Source organism: Rhinatrema bivittatum, chromosome 9, assembly GCF_901001135.1.
Source record: "Rhinatrema bivittatum chromosome 9, aRhiBiv1.1, whole genome shotgun sequence".
Lineage (NCBI taxonomy): Eukaryota > Metazoa > Chordata > Amphibia > Gymnophiona > Rhinatrematidae > Rhinatrema > Rhinatrema bivittatum.
In genome coordinates, this window is record NC_042623.1 from 190,080,568 (window position 1) to 190,100,917 (window position 20,350).

General features: G+C 43.4%; 1 protein-coding gene across 1 annotated transcript in view; it reads right to left on the minus strand.

The window, feature by feature from the left end:
- The window catches only part of P3H2 (prolyl 3-hydroxylase 2), a 191,913-nt gene that overhangs the window by 38,096 nt on the left and 133,467 nt on the right, over positions 1 to 20,350 (minus strand). Inside the window, 2 exon segments of the mRNA XM_029615954.1 lie at positions 9,576 to 9,765; positions 15,534 to 15,686. Of these exon segments, the coding sequence (XP_029471814.1) occupies positions 9,576 to 9,765; positions 15,534 to 15,686 (343 nt within the window).

The window sequence follows — 20,350 nt, forward strand, 5'->3', positions numbered from 1 at the left end:
CCCTGACCTTCTGCCTGTTTCTATGACGTCTAATCGCTGCCTGGAACTGACCTCTGCCTGAATGCGACCACGTCCGACTACTTCCTGGAACCTGACCTCTGCTTTGGCTGACTACCCATGGACTGACTACTGGTATTTTCCTGCTTTGGCTGACTATCCACGGACTGATCTCTGGCACTGACCCTTGCATTGTTTGACCATGTTACTTTGACTCTGGCCTTGATCCTTGCCATACATTCAGAGACTCTGTTCTGGCCTTCTCAGGCACCCCGGACTTCTGGCCTGAATATAGACCGTGCACCCTTGATCGTGGTGGGCACACCTCTGAACTTTCTCTCAAGGAGATCCTGCGAGGCCCACCTAAGACCAGGCGGCCCGCGTAACCAAGGGCTCAACCCGAGCGAACCCTGGGTTGCTAGTGGTGAAGCTCCAGCTAGCCTCTGTCTCCTCCTGTGCTCCGCCTCCTGGTGGCAGGCGCTCTCTGGGTCCGACCAGGGAGCCTACCAATCCTGCACAAGGCCAAGGGTCCACTTCCAGGCCCAACAGCACCATGTTGCCGCGGGATCATTTTATTAGTGTTTTCACTTGCTGACAGCTTCTTTTTAAGATAAGTCTTCAGGCTTGCTTTTAAGTTTTAATATTTTTTACCTTTTGGTTTGTTTTTTTAGTCATGCTTTTTAATCGGGCTTATTTATTAATTTTTATTTCCTTATTTTTTTTTTTTTTATCTTATCCCTTCGTCTTAGCCATTTAATGGCTTTTTATCTTATCCCTTCGTCTTAGCCATTTAATGCCTTCTCCTGTCATAATAGTGTATTCCTTAGTCACACTTTTATTTGTGAGTGACAGTAAGTATTTCAAAGCGCATTCAATGTTTCCTTCCCCACCCCCCACCCCCCGTTTTTAAATAAGTGAGCAAGCAATGGTTCTTGTATATGTTGACTCTGTGGCACACAGTAATGTTATTTTGATACCGGTGTCTTGTTACATTAAGTTCCTTCCCTTTGCAGTACACAGAAATTGTTCATTATTAAGGTCTCTAGGTCTCGTCCATTGCACCATTTTGCCGCGGTTTCACTTTATTAGTTTTTATTTGCTTACCGCTTCTTTCCAATATAGTCTTCGGTTTTATTTTTAAGTGTTAATAGTTTTTGGTTTTACTTTTTGGTAATTGCATTTTTGTCAAGCTTTTTAATCGGGCTTATTTATTAATTGCTAATTTTATAGTTCCTTTTAGCGATTTAATGCATTCTCCTGTCACATTAGTGCATTCCTTAACCACACCCCTTGACATATCTTTTACGATGTTTTATAGTAATTAAAAGAGGTGACTCAAATATTTTGATTCCATGGAAGTGAGACTGTTTACACTACCCTATACTGTGACAATGTGAGTAATCTTAAGTATTTTTGTTTATTTTCTAGGGACGTGCGTTTTTCCCGAATTAGGCAATGTCAATGAAATTGCTTAATTTGGAATGGTTCGGGAGAACCGAAAAACAATTGAATATTTTCCAAAACTTTGGCAAAAATTCGTTTTTGAGTTAGTGTGCGCTAACTCCCTATAGTGCGTGCTAAATCTGCCAGGTTAGTGCACAAAATTTTATCCGAAGCACATCTTTATTATTTTCGTGCCAATACGCCTTTCTTAGAGGAACTTTTTAACAAAACTGATAGGTTTCAGTTATATCACCGCGGTAAATAGGTAGAACATAATTGTTTGTCCACACAAGCATATATTTTTTATATAGTTCATTCTCTCTCTAGTACATATACTATGGATTTGTTTAGCTCCACAGTTATCACGTATAACACTAAATTTTTTCACCACAGTGTTACTTTTAATTATTTTAGTACATTTTTTAATCAACTATTTTTAACACCCCCATGTTTTTAGCTGTTTATGAAATTAATATAATTAAAATTGCTTATTTGCACACTGCATATATTATTTATGAACCTCATATTTTAATTATATTATTTTAGATCCATATGTTCTTACAGACCAGAGTACTCATTGTACTGCACCTTGAGTTCAATATGCTTTTGACTGCACGTAGGTAAAAACAGAATTCTGTTCTTTTGTTAGATTAATATCAAATATTTTTTATGCTATCTAGTAATTTTCTTTCCTTTCACCCATTAGTAACATATTAGACTACCACCCTATGTTCAATGTGATCCACACACAAGTATATATGTTGCCATTTTATATGTCGTCTTATACGTCATGTTTTTATTATGTTTTCAAATATTACTGTAGTTTTGTATTGTTATTGAGTTACATTTATTTGTTTGTGTATTTTAGCCCCTGAGGCAGCCCCAATGCAAGGGGCAAAACTCGGCCAGAGTTGGGCTTATTTTAATATTACGTTTCTATAGAGTAAAGATTCTGATCAGACATCGGGTTTCTATTCTACTTTGTTTCCCTCAAGGCGATTATGGATAGCCTTCCTTGTTGTTTTCTTGGTCCTCGGGCAATGGGGGCATCAACGAAAATCAGACATGGCTATGATGGAACGAAAGAAAAAGGGGCCGCAGACATGAAACGAATGTGGCGACTGTCGATGGTCGGTGGACACCGGGGCACCACTGTCGTAAGGGGAATCAACTGCAAAAGAAATCTTACCAGAAACACCAAAAACCCTGACTAGTATACTACGGGGAGACACCGAGAGAGAGCCGTAAAAAACCATAATGAAAAGGAGTTTTCCATTAGGGCAGAAACAGCCAAAATGAGCTTAATCAGATCGCAAGGCTTACAGCTCCACGGAAAAGAAGAGACTGAAGAGGGACCCTGCTTGGACACATGGCATAGGGCATGCTGGGCATGCTCAGTGTGCCTATCAAAGTTCTAGAAACTTTGACCTAAGTTTTCCGCATCAGGGCTCCATCTGATGATGTCACCCATGTATGAGGACTACCATCCTGCTTGTCCTCGGAGAACTTGGTATTTTCATTTGCCCAGGATGTAGAGAACCAAAGATGGAGGCAACAAAACCTCCCTTGGATAAGGCATGATAATCTAGGAGCGGTCCAGCTACTATGGCCGGCAGCAGGGATGTGTCCTTGGTAGGTGGACGGGAATAACTGGGCAGACTAGATGAGCAAAGTGGTCTTTTTCTGCTATCATTTACTAAGTCGCTATGGAATTTCAATCTAATTCCCCCACAAGTTACAGCAGTTTCTGGGCTGTGACCAACAGCATCAGAACAGCTGGGGGAATAGTAACATGGGGGGGGGGGCGATGTTTCTTGGCTGAAAATATGGAACACATAGGAAGAAAGATGATATATGCCACATGGTGGTAAAAGGCATTTGAAGAATGTGGTACCCCTTGCCATAATTATTTCTCCGGTTTCCACATCTACTGTGAGCCCAATCAAGACAACAGTCTATGAAATATGAGCTACCGAATAAACCGCTGTCTACAATGCACAGATATCCTACGAGCTGTTGCAAGAACTCGAGGGTCTCTGCGGGGAGCAGCCTGGTGCTAAGAAGGAATGTGCTCCTTCTGACTGTACTTGCACCCCATCCCATTTGGAAAGTGCATCCTATTCAGGAGTTGTAAGGGCGACTGAGCGTTCCCCTCATTTGTCTGATTTTATATCCACGGAGAAAATTCATACAGACACAGGCGTTAAAGATGCAATTTTGACTATTTTGTCTGGTGAATCTAATATTTTAAGAGCTATTCAGGAATTTAAGCAAGAGAAAAGATTCGATTTAACAGAAAGAACATAAGAAATTGCCATCAAGTCCATCAAGCTCAGCATCCTGTTTCCAACAGAGGCCAAGCCAGGCCACATGAACCTGGCAAGTACCCAAACACTAAGAAGATCCCATGCTACTGATGCAATTAATAGCAGTGGCTATTCCCTAAGTAAACTTGATTAATAGCTGTTAATGGACTTCTCCTCCAAGAACTTATCCAAACCTTTTTTGAACCCAGCTACACTAACTGCACTAACCACATCCTCTGGCAACAAACTCCAGAGCTTTATTGTGCGTTGAGTGAAAAAGAATTTTCTTCGATTAGTCTTAAATGTGCTACTTGCTAACTTCATGGAGTGCCCCCTAGTCCTTCATTATTCGAAATTGTAGATAACAGAGTCACATCTACTTGTTCAAGACCTCTCATGATCTTAAAGACCTCTATCATATTCCCCCTCAGCCGCCTCTTCTCCAAGCTGAACAGCCCTAACCTCTTCAGCCTTTCCTCATAGGGGAGCTGTTCCATCCCAGCCGAAGCACAATCATTTGCTTAAGGAAGAGATTAAACCCATTCAGAAAAAATGTCAATTTCATGGATCAACACTTGGGCTCTACAAAAGAAATTGCAGCTGTTTTGATTAAAGGTAATAGAAATTTAAATAAACGTTTGATGAATAAGAGCAAAAATTAAAGAGTTATAGCAGCAATAATCCAAAGTATTTGCAGGTTAAAGGTGCGTTTACCTGTGTAAAAACGTGGCGTGATTCCTGCCCTCCCTGTATAGGGGATAAGGTATGCACGCTGTGAAATGAAACAGCACATTAAATAAAAAACCCAAGGAACAGGGAAAGATTGGGGGAGTTAGAGTCCGTGTAGAGATTTGCATTTTCAGTCTTTGCGTGTATTCTGCAGCTGCGTCGGGCGTTCCGACCCTCGTTTGCAGAGGGATACAGCGCGAGACCTTTCCCCTTTAGAAATGAGCTCGCAGTCCCGCAGGTGGCAAGAATGACCCTCTGTAAGCCTAGGTGAAGGTTCTAGGGAGTCTTTTGAAGGTAACTCAGCAGAAAAAAAATAAAAATAATAAAACTGCCTTTGAGCAGTGCTTTTTGTCTAGAAAGTAAAATGCTGCCCTTAGGGACGTGGTAGCCCCCATCCTACAACCAGCTGCAGAGTTCAGTCACAGCATGATCCTACCCCCCCCCCCCCCCCCATCTCCCCACTTCCCATCCTACATCCGCTGGCAGAAGGCACAAGGGAGTGGGCGCTCATACCTGCCGGTGACTCCTCTGTAACTGTCATGGCAGGGAAAAAGCATCAGTGGGAGGAAGGAGGGGAAAGAGGAAGAAATACCAGCAGAGTGACAGGAAAAAGAAATGCACAAGTAGTGAGAAGAGAGAGAGAGAGAAAAGTTCTAATTGGGAGGGAGGGCTGGGGTAGGGGAGGGCAGGAGGAAGGTTGAGAGAGAGAGAGAGAGAGAGAGAGAGAGAGAGAGAGAGAGAGAGAGGGGCAGCACCCTCTCAACACACACACATTAGTGCCTTCCACTCTCCATCCCACGCTCTTTTCTCTTGCTCTATCCTCCTCACTCCTCATTCTGGTGCCCCTCTCTCTCCTCATGCCAATCCCCAAGCATTCCCCCCCGCCCCACCTCATCTTACCCCATCCCACCTCCTTTTCCTCCTCCTCCCCCCCCCCCCCAACCCTGGCTAGGAACCGATACCCAGGAACACAGAGCGTGTATCCATTCACTGCCTCCTGTTGTTGGGGAGAGGGGATGGGGTTAGAGAGCAGAGTACATGTTCCTTGCTCTGCTCTGAAAGGGAGAGTTAGGAGCAGAAAGCTGTGCCTCAAATCTCACTCGGCAGAGCATGGGCACACAGACCTCGTACCTTGATTGTTGGTCAACGTCTCAAATCTCACTCAGCAGAGGGGTTGAGGCTGGAGGGCAAAGAAGACCCACCGAGCTCCCTAATCCAACCCCCCCCCCCCTCCTGCCATGTTCCAGGGGTCAATATTTTTGCATAAAAGTTTGGATATTAATTTAGGGAGCAATTAGTAAAAGTGTGCATTTCAGTGCAAAGTCCACGGGTACATTCACCCACAGGCTTTGCATCAGTTCTTAAAGGGAAAAAGTATAAAATGCATCATTTCCTCTGTGAAAATTGCCCAGGCAAAAAATACCCACAGAGATCTGCCACCTGCATTTTATTTTCCCACATTCAGTTCTGAAAATGCCAAACCAGGAGCATCGTTTTATTCACCTCTCTAACCCGGCCCCCGGGAATGCCGCCGCTAAATGCAAGTAAAACTATGTTCATAATGGCACAGTGCACGACCCACAGACAGCATAGCAGGCAATTTTCAAAAAGGTTTTTTTACTCTGTTAGTTAGCCATTTGCATGGCTAAGTAAACTGCTCCCATGACTGGCACCAGATCTATAGAGATAAATACTCAGAGTGACCTCTAAGAAAGTTCCAGCTTTGGTATCCAGAAATTTTTATTCCAATTCTGACTCATGAACTAACTCTGTCCCTGTTTCAAAACCAACACTAACGATTACATTTGTTTCTCTGAAATCCAATAAAGAAGTGATTCTTGGTTTGGTTAAAAAGAAAACAAAAAAAGAGAGACTTACTCACTATGGAGTGAGTGTTCCTAATTTCCCAGGTGCATCTAGAGTCACGCAGTGTTACATCTGGCAGTTCGCGGGCTTCCCCTGCAAACCGCCACACTTACCTCCTCAGCAGGACCGCCCGGCGGGGTCCCCATCGCAGCCTGACGTTACCGATCCTTCCTGCTGCCAGATGCCAGCTTTGCTCGTGGTAGGATGCCGCTAGGCCTGTCCAGCCACGCTCCCTCTTAGGCGCATGCACACCTGAATTTGCTCTTCTTAAAGGGCCCACGGCGGGAAGAGCCCCGTGGCACCCACTGATGATGACAGACGTTAAGCCCTATAAAGGACCTTTCCTGCCCTTCCCTCACTGCCTCGGTAACAGTTCCACCCACTCCCCAGAAGAATGCATTGCTTCCAGCATCTTGTCTTCAGTACCCGCCTTGTCTTCAGCCTTCGTCCAGGTGTCCCTGGTTACCTTCTGTCTTCATCTCCTTCCATGTTACCCACTCATTCTCCTTGCCTGCTTGCCCTGCCTCTCCATCTCTCCTCTTGGACAGATACCTGGTTTCATTTCGGCCTGGTCTTGGATACACCTGACCGTGACTAACTCTGACCACTGCCTGATCTCTGATATGCTGGTCCACTGCCTGGACCTTGGACATGCCTGACTGTTGCCTGCCTACAACCCTAACTTTCACGGACCTTCACTTCTGCCACAAACAGAGACACTACCTAAGACCTGCCAGCCCTGGCATCCAAAGGCTGAACCCATGGGGAATGAGGGCTGGTAGAGATGAAGGTCCCACAGGGTCTCTGCTTCGTCTGGGTCCACCTGCCGATAGTGGGAACCTGCAGGTAATGCCTTTATTTATTTTTAATTTTTATATACCGGTGTTCATGTATGACATACAAATCACCGGTTTACATTGAAACAGAGAAAAAGAATTCACCCAGAGGCGGTACAAGGAACAAGGGGTACATGAACTTGGATAGGGGAAACTATTCTAGCTAAGTTATGGATTGGTCCATAAAAACAAAGTTAACTGTGTGAAGTAATCTGTACAATGAAAAATACAGCTTGTGTGAGTAACGGTCAGTAATCTGTGGCAGTGAAATACTAGTAGGGAACATTGTGCCTAGAACGACCTTAATTAGTTTAGAGAGTGGGAATGAGCAGAGGAATGAGCAAGCTGGTTGCGAACAAGGGGCTTATGTTCCTGGAAAAGCTTGGCAGAAAAGCCAGGTTTTGAGTTTCTTTCTGAAAATCGAGTGGCAAGGTTCTTGTCGGATGTCTGGAGGGAGCGCGTTCCACTGTGTGGGGCCTGCTGTAGATAAGGCGCGTTTCCTAAAGGAAGATTTTGATGGGGGGGCATAGAGAGTGCCTTTGTATGCTCCCCTGATCGGTCTGGTTGATGTATGAGGACGCAGTTGGGAGCTTAGGTGGAGCGGGGAGATGTTGTGCGTAGCTTTATGGATAGTTGTGAGAACTTTAAAGAGGATCCTGTATTTAATGGACAGCCAGTGGAGGTTCTTAAGGACGGGGGTGATGTGTTCTTTTTTGTTGGTGTTGGTAAGAATTCTGGCTGCGGAGTTCTGAACCATCTGGAGAGGTTTGATGGTGCTGGCCGGGAGCCCAAGCAAGAGAGAGTTGCAATAGTCGACTTTGGATAGGATGATGGATTGTAGTACCATATGGAAGTCGTTGAAGTGAAGTAGTGGTTTCAGCTTTCTAAGTACTTGCAGTTTGTAGAAACAATCCTTAGTGGTGGTGTTTACAAATTTTTTTAAGTTTAGCTGGTTGTCGAGCATGACTCCTAGATCCATGCGTGATGCATTTGTAGACCCTTGCCTTGTTCCAAGGGTCTACAAATGCATCACGCAGAATGGCAGGAGGAAATTCAATTGAATGATTTTGGCATTTAAAAATGGAAATTGCTATTTTATAATTCAGGGTCTCTTCTGGTTCAGCCAGATGTACATATTGATGAGGCAATATTCAGAACAATCTAGTAGGCCAACTATAAGGAGTTAGTTGACTAGATCAAGGGTTTAAAAATTGTTCTGATCAGCTAAGTGCAGCTTTCAGTTGCTGGAAAAAAAAAAAGGAATTTCTGGAGGTGTGGGGAGGTAAGAGCGGAGGGAAAACGTGCAGGTATACGTCAAATATACACATGCATGCTCCAGCCTGTAGTGTATCTTCAGCTACAGTATATCAGGTGCAAGATAGTTAGATATTTTTGAGCCCATGTACGTTTTTAGTGAATTTTCACAAACTAACTGCATAGGTAACTTCCTATTGTGCCACTATCACAATTAGGACCAAGCCAAGTCCTTTCTGGATATTGAACTGGGGAAGGTTCTGGGGTTATGTCAAAGAGCATCCGATGGCAGGAAGCTCAATATGTGAAGTAGCATAAAATTCCTTTTAATACTGTAGGGTTTGAGGTTAACTTTCTTTATTTTATACTTTTCCCCTTGAGGAAAGGTAGGCATTTACATAGAGCTAGTATTGAACTCTTTTCTAATTGAGACAGGTTTCTCTTAACTTAGTTATTTATTGGTAAATGGTCAATAGGGTGGCCTTACTGGCACTCTACACATGCAGTTTCCAGACCACACAGACCCCCCACCGATTTTATAATACAAGGTACCCGTCTACACTGCATTTTCAATAATAGCCTGTTATGCCGCTCAAGGTACGTGTGTACCCTTTCACGTTGTATGACAATGGCTTGAAAATTAAATTGAGATGTGTCTATTTCTAAAGGCTTTTTTTTTTTTTTTTTTTTAACATCGTAGACATTTGGGTCAGTTACTTTGTGTTACGATCTGTTTGTTCCTACAGGCCCAGAGTTTGTATCTTTTCGATTCCTTTGGTGGGTAGAAGAGAACTGTGTCGGTGATATCCAACACATCTCCTTCCGCCATAATTCGTAGGTCTCCCTGGGTACAATATTCTGAAATGCACGCTTATTCTCAAACTCATAAGGGCACAGATAAGCTTACATTAAAATCTACACTTCATGGTTTTAGGCCTCTTCAAGGGTTGATAAAGGCAAACATTTATGTATTTAATTAATTATTTATTTAAATAAATAACTTACTAGTCAAACTTTAACTTGTTCAATGGCTGCCTACCAACGGTACTGTAATAATCTCATGGACATTCAAGTCAGGTGTCCCTCAATTTACTTCCCTCAACCCCCACTTCTGGCACCATTGATTGCTCAAGAGGTCACTTACCTGCTGTTGCTTCATAGAGATTGGCATTGTAGTCCATATATTCATACTCCGTGAATCTCTGAGGCCCCTCGCACATGGCTCTGCACTCCACATCTGCCTGGTAATATCCCTTCAGAGCTTCTTCCAGATGTTCAATGGCCAGCTCATATTCTTCAGCATCATAGTACTTTATTCCTGCAGTGTAGTCCTCCTGGAAAGTAAACAGGGCAGTCATGGGACAGATCGCTGTCAATGGTTTTTGCAGAGTAGAAACATTTACATGTAGACGTTTACCATACTCCGCATACTGTAAGATATTTTTTGCGGTTTTAAGATGGATATCAAGTGGCTCTCTTTCTAAATGCGTTTGGTAATTGTAGATATCCCTTAACTCCTGGGGTGAGAAAGAAGGAAGAAATTCAGGGATGGGAAAGGAATTCTATTGTATTTAAAAGGCAATAGCAAATCATATTAGATGGAAAAAATGTGCAAGCTCCTAGGGTGAAACTTGAATGGTTGACCTAAAGCAGGTGAGGTACATTCCAGCCCAGTTTAGTTGAGAATGTGACTGCCCAGTATGAGTATACTGGGTTTTTGATCTAGCTATAGCTGGGTTGGAGAGACACTAGAAGGATTTATTTATTTAAAAACTCTTCTATACCGTCGTTAAGTTAGATAACCATCACAACGGTTTACATATAGGCACGATAAAAAAAATATGAGTGGTATAGATTACAAATTAAGCACGTGCCATCAAAGTATGGTAATAATATAGTACACTATGGGGCGGATTTGAAAACCCCTGTGCGCCAGCGCGCGCAGAGCCCCGGGACGCGTGTAAGTCCCGGGGCTTCGTGTCGGGGGCGTGTCAGGGGGCATGGTGGGATGACGCGGCGATAAGGGGGGCGGGGCACAGCGTTTCGGGGGCGGCGATGTGGGCGTGGTTTCGGCTCGGGGGCGTTCCAAGGGCGTGGCCACGGCCTCCGGAACAGCCCCCAGGACCGGACCACGGAGCGGGGCAGCCGGCTGATGCGCGCAAAGGTAAGGGGGGGGGTTAGATAGGGCCAGGGGGGTGGGCGAAGGAAAGTTCCCTCCGAGGCCATTCCAAAATCGGAGCGGCCTCGGAGGGAACAGGCAGCGCGCGCTGGGCTCAGCGCGCGCAGGTTGCACAAATGTGCACCCCCTTGCGCGCGCCGACCCCGGATTTTATAAGATACGCACGGCTACGCGCGTATCTTATAAAATCCAGCGTACTTTTGCTCGCGCAAGTATTTAAAATCTGCCCCTAAGCTATTTGTTTGAGTTTATCTGTTTGGTAGGAAATTGTTTAAGTGGTTCAAATTTAACATTAAAGTGCACTTGTAGGTTTTAAAAAAACTAAAACAACAACTGTTTGTTCGGTGCGTCCTTATCAATCAATTGTTTTTCTCTGTCTTTATTGAAAGCTTGTTTGAAGAGCCAGGTTTTCAGGTTAGATTGAAAGATTTTCAGATTTCTCTGGAGCCTTAATTCGAGAGGCATGGTGTTCCATAGCACAGGACCAGCCAGTGACAGTGCTCTTTCCCTAACTTGAGTGAGCTGGGCTGATTTAACAGAGGGGACAGTTAGTAGAGCCTTATTAGCAGATCTCAGGTTTCTGTGCGGGACATGTACGCGCAGTGCTGTGTTAAGCCAGTCAGCTTTTTCATCATGTATTAGCTTATGAATTATACATAGAGCCTTGTATTGTATTCTTTGTTCAATTGGGAGCCAGTTTAGTTCTGCAAGTGTTCCAGTTATGTGGTCACTTCTTTTTTTGCCAGTCAAAATTCTAGCAGCGGAGTTTTGTAGTATTTGCAGTGGCCTTATCGTAGATTGTGGTAGCCCTAGTAAGAGTGAATTACAATAGTCTGTGCTTGCGAATATCATTGCCTGAAGAATTGTGCGAAAGTTGTTTAGTGTTAACAGGGGTTTTGGTCTTCTCAGGATCATTAGTTTACCGTATCCTTCTTTTATTTTCTGTGAGATGTGCTGTTTCATGCTTAACTCTGGGTCCATTATCACCCCTAGATTCCATACTTTTATTGCTAATTCCACGTCTTGATTATTTTTGATTGTAGTTTGTGTTGGGTGAATGTTTTTCCATTCAAGGTGTAAGAATTCAGTTTTGTCGACGTTTATTACCAGTTCCATCTGGTTTAGGAGCTGTTTGATTATTTCGAGATACATATTGGCTAGTTGCATTGTTTCTTCGATGGAGTTTACTATGGCTAACAGTAGTTGAATATCGTCTGCGTAAAAGTAATGTGTGATTCCCAGTCCTGCTAGTAGGTGACAGATTGGCAGTAAGTAAATATTAAAGAGTGTTGCAGACAGGGCTGATCCCTGTGGGACACCTGTTAGTTTAATTTTGTCTGAAAGAGTATTTTTGATTTGTGCTTGGAAATATCTATTGTTTAAATATGACAATAAGGATGAGCACTTATTGTAACCAGTGGACGACCCCACTATGTTGCTCTAGTTGAAACTGATTGAGGTAAAAGGAAGAGAGTGATTCATCAGAAAAACATTGGAAAGTTGACACCAGGATGGCCAGAATGCTAAAACCTCCTGATGATGCTTTGTGGATGAAGGAGATCAGAGTGCTGAACCAGCTTGACACAGGGTATTGTAAGACCCATCTGGGGCCTAAACCCCCCAATAAGCCTCACGATAATTTGCGAGAGAGCAGAGTAACCTAGACTCTTCCACTGGTGGGCTGAGGATAGTGACCTGATTGTGGTAACAGAATGGACGGGCTGTCATTGGCAACTCTTATTTATTTATTTAGTACTTTTTTTACCAACATTCATGATACAGATCATATCATATTGGTTTACAAGGAACCAGGGGTAGTAACATTAACCTTAACATAGAAGAAGAGGCAAAAAGTTACAATAAAACAAGGGTAATGGAACTAGGAAGATGAAGAAGCCAGAAGAAAAAAGGTAACTCGGTAACTATAACAACTCTTCTCAGGGGAAGAAGAGACTTGCCGATCTGAATACTGCTAACTATACCAGTGCTTGGAGCATTATATAACTAGCTATTGTGAATTATGTGCCTGCTTACTGTGTCATCTGGAGTTCTTTCAAACTGTACTCCACGTTCACTCAGAGTAGCAGGAACAGAATCTAATGCTCAAGGTGAATGATGATAAACAGGGATATAGTGCTAAAATGAGAAATACCTTGAATAGAGATGTTTGCATTAGGTTGAACTACCTTGCAAAGTTGTCTGAAAGGTGGGTGACAGTTTAGCCATATCTACCTCAGTCTTTTCGTCCTTGGGAGCAATCATCCTGGTGTGACTGTGTAGTTTGTGACGCCTATCAGAAGTAAAAAAGGAAGCTTTCCCTTCACTGGAGAACATAATGCTCAGTAGCTGAAGTGTTGAAAATGAAGGTTTATGCATCCTGGTGGCATCCAGACCCTTCCCATTCAAACTAGGCTAAATCAGTAAAACTTATACCCTGTTTCCCCGAAAATAAGACATCCCCCGAAAATAAGACCTAGTAGAGGTTTTGCTGAATTGCTAAATATAAGACCTCCTCCGAAAGTAAGACCTAGCAAAGTTTTTATTTGGGAGCATGCCCGTCGCACAGAACACCAGAGCATGCAGCTGTGATTTTTTTACCCTGCAGGATTCACAGTTAGTTGTCGAACGTCGAATGGTCGATGCTGGCACGAAGTTGACGGAGCCGATTCTGACGACGTCGATGCAATGGACGGAGTCAGGGTTTGAGCACGGAAGAGAAGTTCCATCTTCTCCATTCTGGGCTTGCGACCTTTTGGTGTCATTAGGGCACATTTGGTGCAGGTCAAGATATCGTGCTCTCGTCCAAGACACATTATACAGACTTTATGGGGGTCTGTGATAAACATGGTACGATTACAGTCCGGGCACTGACGGAACTCCAAAACCATGGCCATGGAAAAAATTGAGTCGCGGTACGGTCGACAGCCAGTAGGCTGCGAGGGCCAAACTTGAGTAATCAATGGAGCACGGGTAAAAACTTACCGGAGTACTGCGACTTGAAAAAGTTGAAGGAGGGACCCCTGTGGGGCAAATTAACTTTTAGTAATTCCGTGAGGAAAATTCCTGTCAGGAATCTCTGCAGAGCTCCTTAACCGCGAAGCTACTGCTGCGCGGAAAAAAGAAGACTGAAGAGGGACCCCTGCTGGCTGCAGGATTAGTGCCATGCTGGGCATGCCCAGTAGGGGCCAGTCAAAGTTCTGGAAACTTTGACAACAGTGTTCCATGATTGGGCTCCATCCTGTGATGTCACCCATATGTGAGAATTACCATCCTGATTGTCCTGTGAGAATGCCTCCTATCCCATGATTTTTCAGCTTCCTCAGATGTGTTGCATGAAAGACTTTGTTAAATGCTTTCTACAAATCCAGATACACTATATCGACTGGCTCACTTTTATCCACATTTATTTACATCTTCAAAAAAATGTAGCAGATCAGTAAGGCAAAACTTGCCTTGGCTAAATCCATGCTGCCTTTGTCCCATTAAAATAGGACTCTCTATACATTCAGTAATTTTGTTTTTTCTATCAGGCTCACTGGTCTGTAGTTTCCTGGAACCTTTTTTAAAAACTGGTGTTACATTGGCAGCCCTCCAATTTTCAGGTATTGTAGATAAATCTAAAGATAGTTTACAAATGACTAACAGTAGGTCTGCAATTTCATTTCTCAGTTCTTTCAGCACTCTGGGATGTATACCATCTGTTCCCTGTAATTTGCTACTCTTTAGCTTGTCAATTTGCCATATTATATCTTCCAGATTCACTGAAATTTGTTTTAGTTCCTCTGAATCATCACTTTTAAATATCATTTCTGGCATGGGTATCTGCCTTACATCTTCCTCAGTGAAGACTGAAGCAAAGAATTTATTTAACCTTCTCCCCTATGGCCTTTCCTAAGTGCTCCTTTTACCCCTTGATCATCTAGTGGTCCATCTGACTCCCTTGCTGGGTTACTGCTTTGAATGTGCCTAAGAAAGTTTTTATTTGGAGTCTTTGCTTCCACAGCAAACTTCTTGTCAAGTTATTTCTTTATCTTCCTTATCAATGCTTCGCATCTATCTTGCCACTGCTTATGCCATTTACTGTTTTCCTCATTTGGATCCCTTTTCATTTTTGAAAGATGTTCTTTTAGCTATCTCTCTCACCTCACCTTTTAACCATGCTGGTAGTCATTTAGCCTTACTTCCACCTTCTGTAATGAATGGAATACATTACAACATGCAGATTTTTTCATGGAACAAATTAACCCCTTAGATTTGTCAAAATGCTATAATAACACATGGATAACACCTCTCCTATAGGCATATAAATAGTTATATTTATAGTTGGAGGAGGCGCTATCTCTCCTCCACTCCCTCACCCCTCTGAAGCCCAGAAATGGCCGAAATGCAATTCGAAAAATTTATCGCGAATTGTGTTACGGCCGTTTCAGTCATATCGTACAGCATAACGCCAGGAAAAAAAAGTGTAGTTATTTCCGGCATTAAAACCGTGCAATAGCATGAGTTATGCTATCGAACGGGGAGATATTGCCCCTCATTTCATAAATCCCTCCCAAATCCCTCCCTAATCCCGCCCCTCCCCAATATTTGCATTTGCGCCATGCGCTAGCGTTATTGTCGCGTGCGTTATGGCGTTAACATGTTATCGCAGGCGTCAACGCCATAAGGCATTTTGACGAATGACCCTGTAAATTTGGCCAGCCCAATAAAAGGTATAGTGATCTCTACAGGCCTAATATTTTCCTAGAGCCAGTATGGCAATAAACACCTTTAGAAGACTAGAGGTTCTTCTTGTTGCACGAGAGTCATTTCCTGAGACATTTCATATTAGAATGGCTCAGCTTGATTTTGTCATCCTTAAATGCAAGAAGCACCTCTCTAACTGCGGAAGAAGACAGGACCTTGGCGGCTTCCCCTACTCACCATGTGTGGTCGGTGCTCTCGGTCGGTAAAGCGCATGCCCTTAGACTCTGCCATGGTTTTGTAATTTTCCAGGTTCTCCTGTATCTCCATGTGCTCCGGGTTGGCCATGAAGAACGTATGCGCGGCTTCTGCTGCCTTGTCCAACTGGTTCAACTGGAAAACAATATGGAAAACAAAAAAGGAGAGAGGGTGTCAGGACTAAATATGATTCGCCGCAAATCTTTATTGCATTCAGAGATAAAACTAGACTATTGCGTTGGAACAGTACAGCATTTTGGTGGAGAAAAGATGAGAGGGAGAGTTGCCTGGTGGTGATATTCCAGTGTACAGAGAGTTACTCCTCTTGAGTAGGCTGAAGCTGGACTGTGTTTAGCAGAGCCTCAGCACTTAGGTGACTCGAATGAGGATAAAATAAAAGATAAGAGCAATGAGAGAAACAGATCTCTGAAAAGGAAAGGCAAGGCAGAGTGATGCAGTATCTTGGCAGACGTATTAAGGATATGCTTTCATTTTATTTTGTTTTTCAGCACACTATAATTGTAAAAAGTTTTAATGAGTGCTAAATCATTTTAGTGCACGCTAACAACAAAATGAAAATGTTTTCCCAGCACGCCACTAAACTATTTTCAGAAAGAGCAGTTGCGACTAGATAGCTGATCACAATTAAATTGTTCCCTATCATGGATCCTAAACCCATCTCCAATCTGGGTATTTACCCACAAATGGGTTTATTCCACTGCAATAATATAAAACCAGCAAACTGGGGGAGGGGAGAGTGGGGTAGATGACAACAACCCTACTCGTTTCATTTTTACTCTGATTTTCTGGGTTTACATTACAATTGAAAGCCCACAATCCCCTCCTGCACCAGCTGCATTCCAGGGTTAATAACAAGGTTGAGGTAGGCTATCTAATCACAGATCATGGTTTGGGCCAACCCCTCAAGCTGCCACTCAATCACATTTCCACTGTTTTTACAGTTGTGACTACTCCCCAGGTGACGGAAAATGGTTCACGTTGCAATGCACGAAACTTAGTAAGTGGACTTTTTCCTGCAATATTTTCATCTCTCACTGGTATAAGAAATGTATGTGAACGACGAACCGGGACAACACGCAGCGGTACTGCAGGATCTTTCCAAAGGGCTGGTAGTGTGGTGAGGCCTGGGTACGTGCCAGATGGATCATCAGGGGTTTTTTTTCGCTTTGCAAGACAGAATAATCAAAAAGCAAAGCAGTGCAAGCAGAGATGGAGGGGGCAGGTCACCTGTGACCTGCCTTGGATCCTAGATCCAATTCCCAATCCTGAATGCCAGGGCAACAGGAAGCAGAGAAAGACAAAGGGGGGGGGGGGGGGGTCACTCACGAAACAAATCTAGCCCAAAACAAAGCAGATGCTCTTTCCCTTGACTGGTCCATGTCAGGGCCCTGGGACCCCAAGAGGGAACACAGTAAAAAAAAAAAAAAAGAGCGTTTATTGGAGCTTATCTGTAGGAAAACAGTTGAGCACATTCCAAACAGGAATGCAGAGGAGGGCAATCTCAGCCCCTCTGTTTCCTCTGTGGGTTAAACATGTCACAAACGCTTTTCAGAGTTGGCTGAAATAACACTTCCTGTGACTTTGTTAGGACTTGACCTCCCTCAGTCCAATTAAGTCATCCAGACATGTCAGCACCGCTGCAAGCCTGCTGAATTTAGCAGTGCCCAGGCCAAACATGGGCAAGGTTCCCTGTAATTTTTGGTGGGCGAGAAAGGCCTCCTCCTGTGCAACGCGCTGCACAAATTTGTGCACAGCGTTCTCTGGGACGCCGTTCCTTTTTCCTCCTTTCTTGTGCGTGCTGGTTTTTCCATGTGTGTGCCCGTCTCACAGCCTGCACACAGCTCACAAGGAACACTGGGCGTGGGAGGCATTTCAGATTAAGCTCTGAGCCAGAAATAAGGTCAGCTCCAAGAGGTCACGTCCTCCCCCCCCCCCAAATCCCACCCTTTCCTCCTCCTCTGGAGGAAGGGTCAGGGTGAGTTAGGAAAAGGTTCTGAACTGGCTCTTTTCTAATGGTGAGAATAAAACGACCCAGAAAATTTTCACCCTGAATTGTAGGCCGACCCCCTTGAGCCCTGGTAAGAATTGAAGTCACTCTGGCTTCCGTTTCGGTTCCATGGAGAGTGTGGGACATGCACCGTTGTCCTGGACACTTCGCGCTTCCTCTTCACAAATGCAGCACGGTCTCAAAACACTCCCAAGATGCTCCTCCGCCAACAGAAATTAACAACAATCCAAAAAAACCGTGATATCCAGGCACTGAAACTTAAGATCGTGCAATGGGATGAATATAATCCACGGACATTGCTGTGCTATAAATTATCTACAGCAAGTTTACAGGAAAGAACATTTTTCCAGGTTTTGGCAGGAGATTGGCTCTGGATCCAGGCTGTTGAGTAGCTGGAAACTGAAGAATAGAAACACTTCACTAGAGACATTTTTTTTTTCTTGGGCCTAGCAATTTCTGTCCTGTCTGCACAGGTATTGAGAAATTACTACTTACCTGATAATTTCCTTTTCTTTAGGACAGTCAGATAAATCCCGAACAAGTGGGTTATGCACTTCCACCAGCAGATGGACACAGAGCAAAGCCGACATCACGGCTTTGATGGAACTATGAGAAATTGAAGAATCTTTGCCTAAAAAAGGAAGCGGAACTTAGAAACTAGTAAGTAAAAAACATTTTTTCTACCTCTTCCGCCTCTAACCTCCACCCCAAGGTTTCAATTGCTATAACAATAGAAATACCATAGAAACCTAGAAACATAGAAATGACGGCAGAAGACCAAACGGCCCATCCAGTCTGCCCAGCAAGCTTCACACTTTTTTTTTCTCATACTTATCTGTTACTCTTGGCTCTTAGTAACCATTTGGTTCTATTTCCCTTCCACCCCCACCATTAATGTAGAGAGTAGTGTTGGAACTGCATCTAAGTGAAATATCTAGCTTAGTTAGTTAGGGGTTGTAACTGCCGCAATAAGCAAGCTACACCCATGCTTATTTGTTTACCCAGACTATAATTCAGTCCTTGTTGGTTGTTGTCTGTATATAGATCCACTTTTCTTCATTCCCCCTGCCGTTGAAGCAGAGAGCTATGCTGGATATGCGTGAAGTATCAGTCTCGCTCCCCTGCCATTGAAGCAGAGAGCTATGCTGGATATGCATGTAGTATCAGTCTCTCTCCCCTGCCATTGAAGCAGAGAGCTATGCTGGATATGCGTGAAGTATCAGTCTCTCTCCCCTGCCGTTGAAGCAGGGTTTGATTACTATATGAACTTTATGGTATGCCTCATACAAAAAGGAAGGTACGGATAAGGGAAATGCAAGCATCGACTCCCTTTTCCAGTACATCTCAGCTTCAAATTTCTTCCTTTTTTATGGCGGCAGCAGCAGGCAAACCGGAGGAAGGAGCCGCAGTGGATAATGCTTCGGAGCGAGAAGCTAATCCACAGGCTGAAGCCATCTCTTTAAGCCCCGGTACTCCTACAACTCCCTCCCCACCATGTACTAAAAATCTATTAATGGACTTCTCCTCCAAGGCCCTCTCAAGTTAGACGAGGGCCTTGATAATATAAATATTACTATTGGAGATGGATTGAGGAGTGGAGGTGTTTCCATAGGGGATAAGGAGGAATCCAGAAAAAAATTAGAATTTAATACATATCAAATTCCATAATCACATTATGGTTGGCGATAAAATCTCTGGAAAAGGCGATTACTAAATTAACTCAGAATACAGCTATGTACCATCAAAGAATATCAGAAATGGAAAATACTGTTTCTCTATGCAATAGTAAAGTACTAGTAAATGAAGAAAGGCTGGATAAAGTTGAAACACTTCAAAATAATTTTGTTAAAACAGAAATAATTAATGCAAAAAAAATGGAATTTTTTGAAAACTCTTTGAGATACTCTAATCTTAGGATTGTTAACTTTCCTATATTTAATGTGAACAAGTGCAAGGTGTTGCACATAGGGAAAAATAACCCTTGCTGTAGTTACACGATATTAGGTTCCATATTAGGAGCTACCACCCAGGAAAAAGATCTAGGCATCATAGTGGATAATACTTTAAAATCGTCGGCTCAGTGTGCTGCAGCAGTAAAAAAGGAAATAGAATGTTAGGAATTATTAGGAAGGGAATGGTTAATAGAATGGAAAATGTCATAATGCCTCTGTATCGCTCCATGGTGAGATCGCACCTTGAATACTGTGTACAATTCTGGTCGCCGCATCTCAAAAAAGATTTAGTTGCGATGGAGAAGGTACAGAGAAGGGCAACCAAAATGATAAAGGGGATGGAACAGCTCCCCTATGAGGAAAGGCTGAAGAGGTTAGGGCTGTTCAGCTTGGAGAAGAGACGGCTGAGGGGGGATATGATAGAGGTCTTTAAGATCATGAGAGGTCTTGAACGAGTAGATGTGACTCGGTTATTTACACTTTCGAATAATAGAAGGACTAGGGGGCATTCCATGAAGTTAGCAAGTAACACATTTAAGACTAATCGGAGAAAATTCTTTTTCACTCAACGCACAATAAAGCTCTGGAATTTGTTGCCAGAGAAGGTAGTTAGTGCAGTTAGTGTAGCTGGGTTCAAAAAAGGTTTGGATAAGTTCTTGGAGGAGAAGTCCATTAATGGCTATTAATCAATTATACTTAGGGAATAGCCACTGCTATTAATTGCATCAGTAGCCTGGGTTCTTCTTAGTGTTTGGGTAATTGCCAGGTTCTTGTGGCCTGGTTTTTGGCCTCTGTTGGAAACAGGATGCTGGGCTTGA